The 20,237-nt window shown below is 43.1% G+C and overlaps 1 protein-coding gene across 2 annotated transcripts in view; it reads left to right on the top strand.

Moving 5' to 3' along the window:
• Positions 1 to 20,237, top strand: part of myripb (myosin VIIA and Rab interacting protein b) — a 505,729-nt gene that overhangs the window by 320,971 nt on the left and 164,521 nt on the right. For both annotated transcript variants that reach the window (XM_063069391.1, XM_063069392.1), the window contains exon 8: positions 6,346 to 6,480. In XM_063069391.1, the coding sequence (XP_062925461.1) occupies positions 6,346 to 6,480 (135 nt within the window). The remainder of the gene's footprint in view (positions 1 to 6,345; positions 6,481 to 20,237) is intronic.

The following is a 20,237-nucleotide window of genomic DNA, read 5'->3' on the forward strand; positions in this document are numbered from 1 at the left end:
CTTTTCAATTCACTTCCAGATATTGCTGGAAGGTCGACAATGACTGATCGCCCTTAACTGACGGGAAGGTGACTGTAAGCCGCCTTCTCCTACTGCTGCGGCCATTTTGGTGAAGCTGCCCTCACGGTGCTTTTGGGGAGGTGTTCCAGGATTTAGAGCCAGTGACAATGAAGGATGCAAAGGGAGAATGTTGAATAGACACAAGCCTGTGGCCTCAGGGCTCTGCACAAATACAACCTGAGATGTTGTGTATATTATCTTTTCCTGACTCTACACTAATACAGGAACTGATCTTCATTCTGGGGTTTGTCATACGATCAGCCAAAATTCCTAATATATGATCACATCCAGGATAGCAATATCAAGATTCAAGTGTCTCAATAAAGGGTCTTGTCCCAAAATATCAAGGTCAGGTTTATTGTCATTTGACTGTACACATGTACATCACCAAACAAGGCAATGTTCCAGCGAATCATGGTGCCCAACCCAGAATCTGTAGAGGGTAGGTTGGATTCCTTCAGCTGCTTGTTTGTTTATCCAGATTCCAGTATCTGTTCTCTTGTGTATCCTGGACACTGGGAAGTCTGATATAGGTGGAAAAGGAAAAGTTCGACTTTTACAGGCCATAGGTATGTAAAGGGATGAGGTCATGAAGACAGAATATATAGAACTAGGTAGGAAGCTGATAAGTAGGACCTCAGGGGTAGTAACACCTGGATTGCTGCCTGTGCCATGTGCCAATGAGGATAAGAATATGATGATTTGGAAGATAAATGTGTGGCTGAGGAATTGGTGCAGGGGGCAGGGTTTCAGATTTGTGGATCATTGACTCTCTCCTGTGAAGGTATGACCTGCACAAAAAGGACCTGAATTTGAAGGCAGCAAATATCCTTGTGGGCAGGTTTTCTGGAGCTGTTGTGGAGGGTTTAAACTTGTTTGGCAGGGGGATGGGAACCATAGAGATAGGCCAGAGGATGGGACAGTTGTTTTAAAGGTAGATGCAGTGTGTAGAGAGACTGTGAGGAAGGTCAGGCAGTGGAAAGGCATAATTACAGTTAGTTGGATGGGTTGATGTGTATCTATTTTTTGCAAGAACTGCATCCACATCAGGCACTTGTCTCCACAATCTCTCAGCAACCCCCACCTATGCACTGCCACTTTACACTTACACTCCACATCTCCTGCCTACACTGACACAGTCGCTGTCTTTGTATTCTGTGCCCTGCTGCCAACGAGAAGAGTTTCTCTTGCCAAGAGTTCCTTTGTCACTTTATCATTTCCTGTCAGAGTCACCTTATGTTCAGATACTCCTGCACTAGCATCTCTTGCGTACACGAAATCAGTCACCGATATAAGATAATCATACGTCTGCAGTTACTTGTACATGACGTATTTATATTTATTGTGTATTTCTAATGCTGCATCATCTTTTGAACAAATATGAACCTTGAACTCAGAATCAGGTTCGCAAGTGATGAACTTAGAACATGGGTCAGTCAGTACATGCAACTCCAAAATTGTGATCATTAAAGAGACTTGACTGTTTCTTATTCTGGGGATTAGATGTTTCTAAAGGGACAAGGAGGGATGTAAAAGAGGAGGGGGAGTGGATTGCTAATCATGGATAGCACCACAGCGACAGAAAGGGAGGATGTTCCAGAGGAATCGTCTACTGAGTCAGAGTGGGTGGATGTCAATAATCTGAAGGGAGCAATCACTCTTTTGGATGATGGTGAGCATTTCGGAGACAGTGACCACAATTGCTGACCTTTACCATGATCTTGGACAGGCATAGCAGCAGATGGTATGGGAAAGTATTTAATTGGTTGTGGGGGGAAATTATGATGTTGTTAGGCAGGAGCTTGGGGGCATAAATTAGGAAGAGATATACCCAGGGAAATCACACTGGAAATGTTGAGGGTGTCTCGGGAGCATTTGCATGGACTTTCTGGAGAGGTCTGTCTCACTGATGCAGGGAAAGAATGGTATGGTGAAGGAGCCATGTTTGACAAGAGATGTGGAAAATCTAATCACAAGGATCAGACAGGCCTCTAAAACATTACAGGGTAGCCAGGAAGGGAGCTTAAGAATAGGCCCAGGAGAGCTAGAAGGACACATGAGAAAGCCTTGGTGAGTAGGATTAAGAAAAATCCCACAGTATAAAGCAGATGGATATGTTGGAACATGTTGTTATTAAGAAAGTGGATGTGCTGGAACTTTGGAAAAACATTAAGATAACTTGACCCTTGGGCTATACGGGATATATTCCAGGATACTATGGGGAAGAGACCACAGTACCATTGCCAGTAATCTTTGTGTCCTCACTAGAGTAGCACCAGAGGATTAGAGGGTGGCAAATGTAATACCTTTGTTAAAACTAGGGAATAGGGATAACCCTGAAAATCATAGACCAGTAGGTCTTACGTCAGTTCTAGGCAAATTATTGGTGAGGATTTGCAAGATGGTTAAGCATAGTCTGCATGGGTTTATGAGGGGTAGGTAATACCTCATGAGCCTGAGTGCAAAACAAATTGTTGAAGGTAGTGCAGTGGATGTGGAATGTATGGATTTTAGGAAGACTCTTCCCATGTTTCTCATTGTCGGCTTATTCAGCAAGTCAGGAATCATGCGAAATCAAATATGAAGGCGAAATCCAGGAGTTCCTACAAGACAAGATTCTTAGCAGTGTGGACCAACAGAGGGATCTTGGGTTCCGCATGAGGCGATAGGGTGGCTAAGAACACATGTGTTAGCCTTCATTAATGAGGGGATTGAATTCAAAAGCTGTGAGCTAATGTTGCAGCTCTATAAAATTCTGGTTAAACAACACTTGGAATATTGTAATCATCGCATTTTAGGAAGGATGTAAAATCATTAGAAGGGTATGGAGAAGATTTACAAGGATGCTGCCTGGATTAGAGAGCATGCCTTGTGAGGAAAGGCTGAGCAAGGTAGGACTTCTCTCCATGAAGTGAAGGAGGATGAGAGATGACTTACTAGAATCATACGAGAAGATAAGATGTACAGATCGAGTGGACAGTCAGAGATGTTTTCACAGGGCTGAAAAGGATATATGAAGGGGCATAATTTTAAGGTGATTGAAGGAAGTATAGAGGGGATGTCAGAGGTAGGGTTTATACACAGAGAGTGGTGGATGCCTGGGAACACTGGCAAGGGTGGTGACAGAGGCAGATACATTAGGGACATTGAAGAGACTCTTACATAGGCATATGGATGAAAGAAAAATGGATAGCTTTGTAGGAAGGAAGAGTTAGATTAGTTTTGAGTAGTTTAAAAGATTGGTGCAACATAATGGGCTGAAGAATTTGAATGGTGTAGTGGTGTACGATGTTCTAGAAAAAAGAGAAGTGGATACACAGTCATCCTGCTCACAGAATATTATGATGGCGAAGTTGTTCATCTCTCAGTAAGTTTGACGCCCCCACCTATTCCCCCAAGAAAACCTTTTGAACGGTTTTGGGTAGAGCTAAGGAACTGCAAGAGTAAAAAAGACCCCGATGGGAGTTATATACAGACCACCCCCCCTCCCAAACAGGAGTAAAGATGTGGTGTACAAATTACCATGGGAGATAGGAAATGCATGCCAAAATGGCAGTGTTACAATAGTCATGGGGGATTTCAATGCGTAAGTAGATTGGGAAGATCAGTTTAGTGCTGGATCTCAAGAGGGAGAATTTTTCAAGTATGTACAAGATGGCATTTTAGAGAAACTCATAGTTGATCCCACAAGGGGATCAGTAATTCTGGATTTGATGTTGCACAGTGAACTAGAATTGGTTAGAGAGCTTAAGGTAAAGGAACCCTAAGGAGTAAGTGATCATAATATGATAGAATTCACCCAGCAGTTTGAGAAGAAAAGCTAAAGTCGGATATATCAGTATTACAGTAGAGTAAAGGGAATTACAGATGCATGAGAGCTGGCCAAATTTTATTGGAAAAGAACACTGTTAGGAATGATGGCAGAGAAGCAACGATTGGGATTTTTTGAAGCATTTCGGAAGGCATAGGCTATATAACTTACAAAGAGTATTCCAAAGGCAAGATGACACAACTGTGTCTGGTAAGGGAATTCAAAGCCAACATAAAAGCCAAAGAGAGGTCATATAACAGAACAAAGATTAGTGGGAAGTTAGAAGATTGGAAAACTTTTAAAAACTAACAGAAGGCAACAAAAAAGTCAATAAGAAGGAAAAGATGTAATGTGAGGGAAAGCTAGCCAATAATATTAAAGAGGATACCAAAAGTTTTTTCAGAGACATAAAGTGTAAAAGAGAAGCAAGTGTAGATATCAGACCATTGGAAATTGATGCTGGAAAGGTAGTATAGGGGGACAAGGAAATGGCGGATGGGCTGAATAAGTACTTTGCATCAATGTACATTGTTGAAGACAAGAGTAGTATGCCAGAAATTTAAGAGTGTCAAAGAGCAGAAGTGTGTGAAGTTGCCATTATTAGGGAGAAGGATCTTGTGAAACTAAAAGGTCTGAAGGTAGATAAGTCACCTGGAACAGATGGTATGCAATCCAGAATTGTGAAATAGGTGGCTGAAGAGACTGGGGAGGCATTATTAATGATCTTCCAAGGAACAATTGATTTTGGCATGGTTCCGGAGGAATGCAGAATTGCAAATGTCACTGTACTCTTCAAGAAGGGAGAGAGGCAGGTGAAAGGAAATTATATACCAGTTAGTCTGGCTTCAGTGGTTGGGAAGATGTTGGAGTCGATTGTCATGGATAAGCATTTGGGGTACGTAGAAACATAGAAACATAGAAACATAGAAAACCTACATCACAGTACAGGCCCTTCGGGCCACAAAGCTGTGCCAAACATGTCATTACCTTAGAAGTTACCTAGGGTTACCCATAGCTCTCTACTTTCTGGGCTCCATGTACTTGTCCAGGATTCTCTTAAAAGACCCTATCGTATACACCTCCACCACCGTTGACGGCAGCCCATTCCACGCACTCACCACTCTCTGCGTAAAAAACTTACCCCTGACATCTCCTCTATACCAACTTAAAACTGTGCCCTCTCATGCTAGCCATTTCAGCCCTGGGAAAAAGCATTTGACTATCCACACGATCAATACCCCTCATCATCTTATACACCTCTATCAGGTCACCTCTCATCCTCCTTAGCTCCAAGGAAAAAAGGCTGAGTTCACTCAACCTATTCTCATAAGGCATGCTCCCCAATCCAGGCAATATCCTTGTAAATCTCCTCTGCAACCTTTCTATGGTTTCCACATCCTTCCTATAGTGAGGTGACCAGAACTGAGCACAGTACTCCAAGTGGGGTCTGACCATGGTACTGTAGAGCTGCAACATTACCTCTCGGCTCCTAAACTCGATCCCACGATTGATGAAGGCCAATGCACCGTATGCTTTCTTAACCGCAGAGTCAACCTGCGCAGCAGCTTTGAGTGTCCTATGGACTTGGACCCCAAGATTCCTCTGATCCTCCACACTGCCAAGTGTGCACTTTAGTGGAAGAAATGAAAGGGTGACTATTTTCTAATTGGAGAGAAAATACAAAAAACTGAAACGTAATGGGACTTAGGAGTCCTTGTGATTAATTTGCAGGTTGAGTCTGTGTTGAGGAAGTCAGATGCGATGTTAGCATTCATTTCAAGAGCTGTAGAATATAAAAGCAAGGATGTAATGTTGAGGCTTTATAAAACACTGGTGAAGCCTCACTTGAAGTATTGTGTGCAATTTTCAGCCCTTTATTTAAGAAAGGATGTGCTGACATTGAAGATGGTTCAAAGGAAGTTTACAAAAATGATTCCAGGATTGAAGGGTTTGTCATATGAAGAGCGTTCGATGGGTCTGGGCCTATACTCACTGGGATCCCGAAGAATGAGGGGTGACCTCATTGAAACCTTCTGAATGTTGAAAGCCCTCAATAGAGTGCATATGGAGAGGATGTTTCCTATGTTAGGTGAGTCTAAGATCAGAGGACAAAGCCTATGAATAGAGGGGCATCCTTTAGGTCAGAGATGTGGACAAATTTCTTCTTCCAGAGAGTGGTGAAACTGTGGAATTCATTGCCACAGATGGCTGTGGAGGCCAAGTAATTGAGTATCTTTAAGGCAGAGGTTGATAGATTATTGATTAATTAGGGCATGAAGGGATTTGGTGAGAAGGCAGGAAGCTGGGACTGAGGGAGACAAGTGGAACAGCTATGATGAAATGGCGGAGCAGACTCATAGAGCCAAATGTCCTAATTCCACTCCTATATCTTACAGTTTTATGGTTATTAATGTGTTGAAATATTGCAGTGTATATATTAAGAGGTACAAGGCATTTCCTTCCATTTGTTGCAGGTGATAAAGAGGAGGAAATCTGGGAGCAGCTTCACTGACTCTGAGTCAGAACTGGCACACTCCCAGCGCAAGACTTCCACCAAGGATTTTGCTCGACCTCTTCTTGAAAGCCACCAGGAGATGTCAAACCTATGGGTGAGTTATAAAATTATCTCACCTTCACATGAAGGTCAGAGGGCATCAGTCTTCTACCTTTAGGAAAAAAAGCTTTGCAAACTGATTTTGAAAAGGGAACAAAACTGAAATTGTTCAGATATAAAGCCCAAAAGAATGTTTTCTCTGTATCTCTATTAACAACATTTTTGATTCTGATTTTAGGCTTCCAACACTCAGTGTGTTTCATTGGGACACCAAAGGATTGTTTGTGTATTGCTGATTCAGAATTACTTCATAGTCATGGGTAATTGTTCTTACAATGAGCACAGATGCCAATGTGCCAGATTTGCAGTGTGGTTGGTGTAGTGTCTGCGAACTTCAGGACGGTCTTTGACGTTGGCCCATATGCGAATATACCTTTGAGATCCAGGACAAATTGGGAACTTTAATCCGAGTTGGCTTGAGGATGATGGTGAGGATTCTTTTGTGCTTGTATATCAGGGATCATAGAGTCACTGCTGCATGGAGTCAGGCATTTGTGCACATCAGGTTCATGCTGTCCATCAACCACCCAATTGCATCTCCCTCTGCACAGATCCCGTTATTATTCCCACATTCCCATCAACTTGCCCTGTATTCTACCATGCACCCACGCATGAGGGGCAGTTTAGGGGGTATTTTAGAATGTGAGAAGAAACCGGGGGGCTCAGAAAAAATACACATGGTGAAATGGACAGTAGTGGCAGTCAGCATTGAACCTGTGTCTCTGGAGCAGCACCCCGTCCCCCACACCACCGTGTCATTCAGACTGGGATCCATATATAAACTAACCATTTGGATTTGAATGGAAGAGGTATGTTTACCTAATTCATTGTAACAAGAATATTGATGAAAATGTAAGATTGTATTTGGTTATATTGATGAATTACTGATACAGGTGGAGCAATGACAAGTGAAATGTAATGTGGTATATTTTGGCATGGCTAATAAGACCAGAGTATACACCATGAATGGTGTGGACCTATAGAGTGGCAAGGAGTGGAGGGACAAGTCCAGGCACCCCTGAAGATAACTGCTCAGGTAAAAAGGGTAGTGAAGAAGATATGAAATGCTCTTCTTTATTAGCTGAAGCACAGTAAGGCAATTGTGCTTCAACTAGATGGTTCAACAATGTGTGATAGTGCTGAGCTGGGGTACTATGTTAACAGAGTCAGAGAACATGAGAAGCCCTCAGGACAAGCAGAGGAGATGGCAGAAATGCAGTCAGCTGCATGGGTTGAAATATGTTCACTTTAGTGAAAACAAGGATGATGAACTTAGAGCATGGATCAGTGTAAGGAATCACAATGTTGTGGCCATTACAGACTTGGCTGTCAAAGGGCAGGACTGGCTACTTCCTCCTCTGGGGTTTAGGTCTTTCAAAAGGAACAGGGAGGAAGGTAAAAACAGAGGTATTGCTAATCAGGGATAATATCACAGCTGCAGAAAGGGAGGACGTCATGGAGGGATTGTCTACTGAGCCAATATGGGTGGCAGATAAAACAAGAAGGGAGTAATGACACTGCTGGGAGTATTCTATAGGCTTTGGTGACTTCATGTTCCCTAATATTGATTGGCACCTCCTTAGTGTAAAAGAGGCAGAAATTAAATGGGCCAGGAACAACTGCTGATACAGCTTATGTTTGAGCCTATTAGGGAAAAGGCAATTCTTGATTGGGTGTTGTGTAATGGTTCCTTAATGTTATTATAGCTGGGGGCAGTTGTGAAGATAAGCTCCCACTACCTATTAAATTCTCCAAATGCTGTGCATCTCCAGTACCCTCTGACAACCAAGTCCAGCTCCAGGATTACCCCAGGAGGGGCAAGACTGGGTTGGTGGCACCATAAAAACCTGAATTTTCGGCAGACAGGGCTCATCTATCGTGGTTGGCAGTTTATCTAGGAGAAGGAGAACTCTGATTTCAAACACCTACTGCCATGCGGCTTTGGGAGTACACCCCGAGGAAAAATCCAGAGCTGGAGTCCCTAAGACAGTCCTACATTGAGTTCAATGCTGACCGGCAACTCCCGCGACACGACTGGTACCGAACTATCGATCTCTGCAGTTCCTTTGGATTTATCAGCTGCTTGGAAAGTGGGAGCCTGCTGCATAGGGAATAGCTTGCTCTCCATATCAAGGGATTCTGTTCCCTGGCTTCTGTTCTGACTTGAATATCACATAGACAATTGGGACGCAACATCTATGATCAACCCTGGCCAATGGAGGGCCCCAGTGAACCAGATTTTATTCGAGAGCTTACAATAAAGGAACCTTTAGGAAGCATTAATCATAATATGTTAGATTCCAACCAACAGATTGAGAAGATAAGAGTCAGATGCATCGGTATTACATCGAGTAAAGAGAATTGCAGAGGCAGGAAAGGAGCTAGCCAAAATCGATAGGAAAGAGACACTATCAGAAATGATAACAGAGCAGCAATGGCTGGAGTTTCTGGGAGCAATTTGTTAGGCACAGGATAGATACATCCCAAAGAAGAAGTATTCTAAAAGGAGGATGAGTTGGCAAGGGAAATCAAAGAGAATAAAAGAAAAACGAAGGATATATAATATATCTTTAGGAAGTTAGAGGATTGGGCAGATTTTAAAAACTTACAGAATGCAATTAAAAAGCTATAAGCAGAGAAAAGATGAAATCTGAAGGTAAAAAAGAAAATAAAATAGGAGACAATGTCAAAAGGTTTTTCAGAAACATAAAGAATGAAATAGTTATGAATGGGTATTGGACTGCTGGATATTGGACTGCTGGACATTGGACCGCTGGATATTGGACTGCTGGATATTGGACTGCTGGATATCGGACTACTGGATATCGGACTGCTGGATATCGGACCGCTGGATATTGGACTGCTGGATATTGGACTGCTGGATATCGGACCGCTGGATATCGGACCGCTGGATATTGGACTGCTGGATATCGGACCGCTGGATATCGGACTGCTGGATATCGGACCGCTGGATATTGGACTGCTGGATATTGGACCGCTGGATATTGGACTGCTGGATATCGGACCGCTGGATATCGGACTGCTGGATATCGGACCGCTGGATATTGGACTGCTGGATATCGGACTGCTGGATATCGGACCGCTGGATATTGGACTACCGGAAAATGACACTGGAGAGGTAGTAATGGGGGACAAATAGATGAAAGTGGATATCGGACTATTGGAAAATGACACTGGAGAGGTAGTAATGGGGGATAAAGAAAGAGTGGGAAAACTTAAGAAGTATTTTGTGTCAGTCTTCACTGTGGAAGACACTAGCAGTACACCCAGAATTCAAGAGTGCCAGGGAGCAAGAGTATAGTTGCTATTACTTAGGAGAAGATGCTTGTGAAACTGGAAGGTCTGAAGGTGGATAAGTCACCTGCACCAGATGGACTACACCGCAGGGTTCTAAAAGAGGTAGCTGAAGAGACTGTGAGGCCATTAGTAATGATATTTCAGGAATCACTGATTCTGGAATGGTTCCAGAGAATTAGATAATTGCAAATATCACTCCAGTGTTTAAGAATAGGGAGAGGCACAAGAAAGGAAATTATTGACCTGTTAGCCAGACTTCAGTGTTTGGGAAGGTGTTGGAGTCTATTCTTAAAAATAAGTTTTTGGGGCACTAGGAGGAACATGATAAATAGGCCAAAGTCCCCATGGTTTCCTTAAGGGGAAATTTCACCTGACAAATCTGTTGGAATTCTTTGAGGAAATAACAGGCAGTATAGACAAGGGAGAGTCAGTGGATGTTGTTTACTTGGATTTTCAGAAGGCCTTGACAAAGTGCCACACATACTAGCGTGGATAGAAGATTGGCTCACTGCAGGAGGCAAAGAGTGGGAACACAAGGGGCTGTCTCTGGTTGGTTGCCAGTGACCAGTGGTGTTCTGCTTGGGTCAGTGTTGGGACAGCTTCTTTTACATTGTATGTAGTTATTTGGATATGGAATTGATGGCATTGTGGCCAGGTTTGCAGATGATACCAAGGTAGGTGGAGGGACAGGTAGTGTTGAGGAAGTATCGAGTTTACAAAAGGACTTAGACTGATTAGGAGAATGGGCAAAGAAGTGGCAGATATAATGTAGTATAGGGAAGTGTACAGTAATGCACTTTAATAGAAGGAATAAAGACATCAACTGTTTTTCTAAATGGGGAGAAAATTCTGAAATCCCTAAACGTTAATTTGCAAGTTGAGTTGGTGATAAAGAATGCAAATGCAATGTTAGCTTTCTTCTTGCGAGGACTAGAATATAAAAGCAAGGATGTAATGCTGAGGCTTTTTAAAGCATTGGTCAACAGCACTTGGAGTATTGTGAGCAGTTTTGGATGTGCTGGATTGGACAGGGTCCAGAGGAGGTTCATGAAAATGATTCTGGGAATTAAAGGGTTAACATATGAGAAGTGTTTGATGTCTCTGGGCCTGCATTTGTTGGAGTTCAGAAGAATGAGGGGGAATCTCATTGAAACCTATCAGATATTGGAAGGCCTAGATAGAGTGTTTGTGCAGAATTTGTTTCTTATAGTTGGGTGTCTAGGACCAGAAAGCACAGCCTCCAAATTGAGGGACATCCATTTGGAACAGAAATGAGGAGAAATTTCTTTAGCCAGATGGTGAGAAGCCTGTGGAATTCGTTGCCACAGACAGTTGTGGAGGCCAGGTCCATTGTTCAAAGTTCAAAGTAAATTTATTATCAAAGTACATATATGTCACTGTATACTACCCTGAGATCCATTTGTTGTGGGCATTCACAGTAAATCCAAAGAAACACGATAGAATTAATGAAGAGCCTCACAAAACAAGACAGACAAATAACCAATATACAAAAGAAAATAAACCGTGCAAATTCAAAAAGAAAAAAAAATAATGAAAATAAATAAATAAGAAATAATTATCAAGAACATGAAATGAAGAGTACTTGAAAGTGAGTCCTTAGCGTGTGGGAACAGATTGGTTTTGGGTAAGTAATGTAAAGTTAAGCAATCGCTTCTGGTTCGAGATCCTGATGGTTGAAGGGTAGCAGCGGTTCCTGAACCTGTCACTACACCGCTTAATTAGGACAGGGGTTGTTGCTGAAGTTTCTAACTAGTGTCAGTCGCATGTATTTGTGTGGCCATTAAACACTACACTGTGCTTAGAGCAAACTGTTTTTAAATAGAGTCAGTTGCATGTACTTGTGTACAAACAGCAGTAATTTTTGTCACCGATAATTAGTGAGAGATTAGCAGTAAGACAATTTGGAACTGTTTTACTCACTGTGGTTTCAAACATTCATGCTTGCAAATTCCAGAAACAGCCAGAAATGAAAATGCAATGAGTTCACGACTTCAGCAAGTTAGGAACTACAAAGAATTTGAAGGTATCTACAATAATCCTGAATGTTACAATGAAAACGAAGATTTGGAAGGTATAATTGTTGAAAGTATTGTATGAAGGCAGTCCATTACCTTCACTAGATGTCTGTGTGGATTGTGTTCATTTACAGTCAATCAAAAAAAGCACGCCCCTATACACTGGACATATGTGTGTCCAGGGAGGGTTAGCACCTCTGGTGAAGTGGATTGTCCTGTCCATTTCTGAGTAACTGTCCCTACCGGACACTCAGCTCTCACCAGCGGCTCCAAGTAGCTGTTAGCATGTGACAGCGGCCACACACTGCTTCCACAGGCAGTCTAGATCAGGTGAAGGTATCTGCAGGCCTCATACCTTGGTGAGATCAGGACATGTCTGTCCTAGCACACGAAGTCAGCTCCAGCAGACTGGGCAGATGAGATCTACAGTGAAATCCAACAGATGGCTTTGCAACAGTCTGTGGAGAGTGAAGGGCGTAACAGGACACAGAAGAGGTCATGATCATCCACTGCAACCAAGGAAGACCCCAGATGTGACACTAGTTTATACCACTGGACTCAGACCTCTGCGATCGGGATAGAGCTGCCCCAGTGTAACAGCTTTTCCACTTTAAAAACTCTCCCGCACAGGTTTACCGTCATCATTGGACACGATGGGCAGCCACCACACTGGATGAATTCCTCCATCAATAACTATTAGGAACTAGTTTTATAGGTGGGAGGAGAAGTTGGCGGCGCGACGCAGCTCGCAGCGGCCACTCCGGTGGTGATGTCTGTTATTTGTTAAGTAGGTACCGTGCACAGTCCTGATTTGATGGAGATGGACGTGAGAGCACGGAGGAACATCTGGTGAAACTTCTGAAATGCCTGCTTCGTTGCTGCTGCTACTGTGCGTCCAGAATCTCCGGAGGAGAAGACCCCGAGTCCTCGGCTTTGCTTGTTGCTCGGCGGCCGGGGCGGGGTTGAAGCGCTCGGCAGAGATGGTGCTCGGAAGGCTGTATCGGAAGGGCTGGTCGGAGGCTCGAAGTTTTCAGATGGACTCAGAGTCTGCTGCAGTCGGGTGCTTCCAATGGTGCTGCATCGGTGAGTTTGCGGTGCTTGAAGATTCATGGCAGGGAGAGTTTCTCCCTTCTACCGCCTGCGTTAGATGATGGGTTGATCGGGACTGTGAGACTTTTTTTTTTACCGTGCCCATGGTCTGCTCTTTATCAAATTACGGTATTGCTTTGCACTGCTGTAACTATATGGTATAATTATGTGGTCTTGTCAGTTTTAGTCTTGGTTTGTCCTGTGTTTCTTGTGATATCACTCTGGAGGAACATTGTATCATTTTTAATGCATGCATTTCTAAATGACAATAATCTAATCTATAGTGCTGCAGTAATATTGTTAGTGTTCAAAATCATTAGGAATTTCACTTAAATCAATAATTTGTTACCCGGTTATATGTATTTTAACTTATTGGGGAAGCCACTTAATTGAGTCAAAATGTACTCATCCTGGTGAGTCCTGATTAACCGGCATCCACTGTATTTAAAGCGGACGTTGATAGGGTTTTGATTAGGTAGGGCGTCAAATGTTACGTGCTGAAGACAGGAAAATAGGGTTGAAAGGGCTAATAAGTCAGCTCTGAATGGAATGATGGAGTAGACCTGAAAGTTTGAATGGCCTAATTCTGTTAAGTGAGCTAGGTCATTTCTCTTTGGAGTGAAGGTGTAGAGAGAGGCTCCCCACTGCACCAGCCCCCAGAATTTAGGCACTCTAACTCTCCAGAGTATGGATAGCTGGCACAGCCCCTTTAAGAGTTCAGAATGGTGTCACGAATTGGCAATCATGGGTTGGGTGCTAATAATTGAGTATTGTTGAGCACCTGAATTAAGGTTCAGTGCTCAACCGTAAGCCGTGCTAGTGATATCGTCTAGCGTTTGTTTTATGCTCAGTTCTCAATCCAGTTTGGTACCATGTCTCAATGCTTGCTTTGGATACTTCAACATCTGTGTCCAAACCATCCTCATCAAGGACTCTCATCACAGGAGACTGAGAGGCAACTTGATAGAGCTGTACAGAATGATGGGGGGCACAGACAAGTGGCCCGCCAGTGCCTTTCTCTCAGGGTGGCAGTGGCCAATACCAGTGGTCACCCATTTAAGGTGAATGAAGGAACGTATAAGGGAGATGACAGAGTATCAGAATTTACACAGTATGTACTTTGAATTCACTGCTGCTGTTGGTGGCAGAGGCTGATACAATAGGGACATCTGAAAGGGTTTCAGATAGGTATATAGAGGAGGGATATGGGCTGTGTAGGAGGGAAGGGATCATAGACAAGGTTTACATAGGGCAGCAAACAGAGCCTGCACTGTTCCAGGTTGTAACCTGTCGATATTCTTGGTTTTAACCCATCATATTTGCACCAGTCACTGAGTATCCGTCAGTATTAATCCTACTTTCCAGCCTTTGACATTCCATCTACTTTTTAAATGTTGTGAAAGAATCTGCCTCTGCTGTGGTTGAAGATCTCCAAGGGAGCAGAGATCATAATCTGCCTCTGTTGCAGTTAAAGATCTCTAAGACAGTAGTGATCATAAGAGGGTAAAATTCCAGATACAGTTTGAGGGCAAACACCTGATATCTGTAACTCTTCAACTTAATTAAAAGCCGTTATGTAGCCTAGAGTTGACTAGGTAGATAGGACAGTGAATGATCAGGGGCACATATTTAAACAGTTAAGTTCGTAACTTTAAGCAGAAATTTGTCCCAATTAGAGGATTCCCTTGAGAAAGATGTCCCATTTGATAAGGTGCCACACATGAAGCTGCTTAACAAGATAAAATCCTATGGTGTTACAGGGAAAATACTGGCATGGGTAGAGGAATGGCTGACAGGCAGGAGGCAGCAAGTGGGAATAAAAGGGTCCTCCTTCTGGTTGGCTGCCAGTGACTAGTGGTGTTCCTCAGAGGTCAGTATTGGGACTGCTACTTTTCACATTGTTTGTCAATAATTTAGATAATGGCTTTGTGGCACATTTGAAGATGATATGAAGATAGATGGAGGGGTAGGTAGCACTGAGGAAGCAATGAGATTGCAGCAGAACTTAGATTGGAAGAATGAGCAAAAAAGTGGCAGATGGAATACAGTCTTGGAAAATGTATGGTAATGATTTTTGGTAAGAAGAACAATAGTGTGGGCTATTATCTAAATGGGGAGAAAATTCAAACAGCAGAGGTGCAGAGGGACTTGGGAGTCCTCATGCAAGGCTCCCAGAAGATTAATTTACAGGTTGAGTCTATGGTAAAGAAAGCAAATGCAATGTTGGTATTTATTTCAAGGGGGATAGAATATAAAAGCAAGGAGATAATGCTGAGGCTTTATAAGACACTGGTCAGGCCGCATTTGGAGTATTGTCAACAGTTTTGGGCCTCATATCTCAGAAAGAATATGTTGTCATTGGAAAAAGTCCAGAGGAGGTCACTGGACTTTAGAAGAGTGCGAGGGGATTTCATTAAAACCTACCGAATGTTGAAATGACTAGGAAGGGTAGATATGGAGAGGATGTTTACTATGGTGGGATATCCAGAACTAGAGGGCACAGCCTCAAAACTGAGTGGTGACCTTTTAGAACAGAGGTAATAAGGATTTTTTTACCCAGAGAGTAGTGAATCTGTGGAATACTCTGCAATAGACTGCAATGGAGGCTAGGTTCGTGTGTATATTTAAGGTGGAAGTTGATCATTTCCTGATCGGTCAGGGCATCAAAGGATATGGTGAGAAGGCAGCTGTATGGGGTTGAGTGTTATCCCGGATCCGCCATGATGAAATGGCGGAGCCAACTCGATGAGCTGAATGGCCTAATTCTGCTCCTATGTCTTATGGTCTTAACTGCAGTTAATAAAGCTAGGAAAGGAAAACAGTAAATCGAAGAGAACATAGGAATTGGAAAAGGCTGGTGGTGGATCTGATGTCTGGGAATTTTACAAGAACCAGCAGCAGAAGACTGAGGAGTTAATAATGAGGGAGAAAATGGATTGATATCACTTGCTAATTTTCTCAAAACAATGGCTTCAGTGACTATGAAAAAGGAAGAGGACAGCTAGGGTAAGTGTGGGACCCAGAGGTAGTGAGACTGAGGAATTAATTGCTGGCAGTGTTATATCAGTACTTTGCATCTCTCTTCACTGTGGAAGACTGCAATCATCCCAATGATTTTTGATGGGCTAGTTTAAGACATTGTGTAAGAACTTGTAAGAATCACAACCAAGAGAAAAACTAATATGACTAAAGTCAGGGAAATCAACTAGTCCTAGAGGGTTTAGAGAAAGCGTCTGTAGAGACAGTAGGCACATTCTTCGAGGTTTCCAAAACTCATTGAGTTCCAGAAGGTACTAGTCGATTGGAAAATTGTAAATGTGGCTTCATTGTTCAAGAAGGGAGGGAAACAAGAAGCAGGAAACTATAGGCCTGTCAGCTTAACATCTGTTAATCAAAGAAGAAATAGTCATTCATGATTAAATCAAGTCAGTTTTATGTTCAAAGTTCAAAGTACATTTATTATCAAAGTATGTATAAATCATACGACCTTGAGATTTGTCTGCAAACAAGAAACCCAAAAGAACCGAATTAAAATAAAGACTAACACCCAATGCACAGAGCAAAAAAAACACCAATCGTGCAAACAATGAAAGCAAGCAAAAGCATTCAAAATGCAATTGAATCCATAGAGCCAGTGACCACAGCAACCAGATCAGGCTCACAGCCTCAACCTCAGTTCATCACACAGCGGGGCAAATCGTCGCCCAGCTCGCAGCCACGAAAGCCCAGAGCAGCCGGAGCCTCAGTGTTAAGGAGAGCAGGATATAAGTCACGGAACAGAAAGCAGAACCAGCCTGACCCTTGCCTTCTATCCTGATACCCTGCCTTTTCACCCATCTGTCCCGCTGTTGAAATTGTCCAAACACTGGGTCATCCCCCACGCTGAATTGATACGCTTTGGGCCTGGGAAGTCCAATTACACAAATTCGCTACAGTTCTTTGTGTATATATCAGACAGAGTCAATGGAGGAAACCCTGGGAGATTTGAAAGGCATATGACAAGGTGCCACATGTACTGGTCCAGAAGATAAAAGGGCATGGTAATAGGGGAAGTGCGCTGGTGTGAAGATCATAGAGAGGACACACAGAATAAATGTGTCCTTTTCAGCAGGGGAAGGTGTATCTTGTGGAGCATCCCAAGGATCAGTTCCTGTCCCCCAATTATTTATTATCTATAGTAATCACCTGGTGGAGGGAGCAGAGTATAAGGTGTGCTGATGACAGGAAAATAGGTGCAAAGGCATTTAAAAAAAAATATTGTGACTCTGCTACAGGATAGAGTTAGGTCGCAACACGATAGAGTTGGGATATTGTGATCCTGCAACACGATAGAGTTAGAGTTATGATATTGTGACTCTGCAACACGAGAGAGTTAGTTTTCAAACATGGTAGAGTTAAGTTGCAACACAATAGAGTTAGAGTTAGGATATTGTGACTCTGCTACAGGATAGAGTTAGGTTGCAACATGATAGAGTTAGGTTGAGTCAATGAGCTAAAACTTGGCAAATGGAGTTTAACTTGGGCAAGTGTGAGATCATGCACTTCAGTAAGAAAAAACTCAAGACAGATCTAAAAGGTGCAAGATTACAGAAGAGAAAAAACGCAGAGGGGTCTAGTGTCCTGATAAGTACATCTGTATGAGGTGCATCCAGCTGCAGCTCCTTATAAACAGTGTTTGGGAACTGGAGCTACAGCTGCATGACCAACGACTCATACAGGAGAATAAGGAGGTGAAAAGATCTACAGGGAGGTAGTCACCCCCAAGCTGCAGAAGGCAGGTAGCTGGATGACTATTAGGAGAGGGAAAAAATAATATATAGACAGTGCAGAGTAGCCCTGAGGCCATTCCCCTCAGTAACAGGTATATCACTTTGAATACTGAATACTTTGATTACTCTTTGAATAATGTGAAGATTTGCTAGAGCTATTCAGGAAGATTTAACTAGTTTGGCAGGGGAATGGGAAACAGAATGGTGGGACAGTTGGTGCACAGGTCAGTGCAGTGTGTAGAAAGTCCATGAAGAAGGATGGACAGTTGATAGGACAAAATTGTAGTAAATGGCAATAGGGGAAGTGTGTCTATTTTAATGCAAGGAGTATCAGGAACAAGGGTGTTGAACTTACAGCATGGGCCTACATGGAACTACATGGAACTACAACGTTTTAACCATTACAGAGACTTGGTGGTCACAAGGGTAAAAATGGTTCCTGGATGGTCAGAGTTTGGATGTTTCAAAAGGGTACAGGGAGGGAGGTAAAAAAAGTGGGAGAGTGGTATTGTTAATCAGAGATAGTATCACATCTGCAGAAATAGAGGACACCATGGAGGGATTACTTATTGAGTCAGTGTGAGTGGAAGTCCCAACCAAGAAAGAAGCAATCACTATCAGGAGAACTCTATAGACTCCATTCCCCCCCTCCCAATAACAACAGAAACACAGATGAATAGATCAGGAGGCAGATTTTGGAAAAGTGAAAAAATAATAAGGTTGTTCCATGGGGGATTGGCACCTCTTTAGTGCAAAAGGTTTGGATGGGGCAGAATTTGTCAAGTGGGTCAAGGAAGGATTCCCAGCTCAATATATAGACAGGCCAGCTAGAGTGGGGTCTATATTTGATTTGGTGCCAGGTAGTGAATCAGGTCAGGTCCTAAGGAGAACATTTCAGAGACAGTGATCACAACTCCCAGACCTTTATGATAGCCTTGGAGAGGGACAAGAGCAGAAGGTATGGAAACGTATTTATAGTATTTATATGGGGGGGGGGGGCGAATTATAATGCTATTAGGCAGGAACTAGAGAGCATAAATTGGGAACAGATGCCTTAGGGAAATGCACAACAGAAATATGGAGGTTATTCAGGGAGCTCTTGCATGGGTTTCTGAACAGGTTTATCCCACTGAGGCAGGAAAAGGATGATAAGGTGAAGGAACTGTGGTTGACAAGAGATGTGGAACATCTTGTCGTGGAAGAAAAAAACTTACTTAAAGTTTAGGAAGCAAAGATCAGGGCTCTAGAGATGTTACAAAATATCCAGGAAGGAGCTGAAGAATGGACTTAGGAGATCTATAAGGAGACTTGAGAAGGCCTTGGCAAGTAGGAGTAAGGAACACCCCGAGTGTTCTGCACATACTGTATGTAGGATGGCCAGAGTGAGGGTAGGATTGATCAGGGATAGTACAGAAAACATGTGTCTGGAGTTGAAGGAGGAAGTGAATACTTTGCTTCAATATTCGCCACTGAGAGGGATCTTGACATTTGAGAGCACAATATAAGAGACTGTTATACGTGAACATGTCGATATTAAGGAAGAGGATGTGCTGGAATTTTTGAAAAATGTTAGTATCGATGAGGCCAGACCGGGGCAGCGTGCTCGCATAGTGCACAACACTTTACAGTACAGGTGACCTGGGTTCAGTTCCCACCGCCACCATCTGTCAGTTTGTATGTTCTCCCTGTGACCTTGTGAGTTTCCTCTGGGAGCTCCAGTTTCCTTCCACAATCTAGCGACGTACTGATTGGTAGGCTAATTGGTCGTTGTAAGTTGTCCCTTGATTAGGTTCGGATTAAATCAGGGATTGCTGGCAGCATGGCTCAAAGAGCCTGAAGGGCCTGTTCCGTAACACAAAATACTCTGCAGATGCTGGGGTCAAAGCAACACTCACAACACGCTGGAGGAACTCAGCAGGTCGGGCAGCATCCATGGAAATGATCAGTCGATGTTTCGGACCAGAACCCTTTGTCAGGACTGTAGAGGGAAGGGACAGAAGCCCTATTAAGACGTTGGGGGGAGGGTGGGAAGGAGAAGGCTGGTAGGTTCCAGGGGAAGGGGAAAGATAAAGGGGTGGGGGAGGGGAAGCAGGGAGGGGATAGGCAGGAAAGCTGAAGAAGGAATAAGGGAAAACAGAATGGGTGGTAGAAGGAGGCAGAACCATGAGGGAAACGTTTGAACATTGAATTCTCCAACTTCCGGTAATTCCCTTCCCCTATCCCTGCTTCACTCTGCCCCCTCCCCCAGCTGCCTAATACCTCCCTTCTGATTCTGCCTCCTTCTACTTGTACTGTGCTGTAATGTTCTATGTTCTCTTACACATGAATTACAAAGAAATTAGCAGACAGGTGCATCAAGTGGTTAGGAAAGCAAATGTTGGTCTTTATGTCATGAAGGTAGGAGTCAAGAAATAGGAAAGTAGTCTTACAATTTTATAGGGTTTTGATGAGGCCATACATGAAGTCCTGAGCACTGTTTCTGTCCCGTTGTTTAAAGAGAGGCTGGACCTCTGGGAGTATTTATAATACAGTAAAGGTAG

The sequence above is a fragment of the Mobula hypostoma genome, chromosome 17 (genome assembly GCF_963921235.1).
Source record: "Mobula hypostoma chromosome 17, sMobHyp1.1, whole genome shotgun sequence".
In the NCBI taxonomy this organism is placed as follows: Eukaryota; Metazoa; Chordata; class Chondrichthyes; order Myliobatiformes; family Myliobatidae; genus Mobula; species Mobula hypostoma.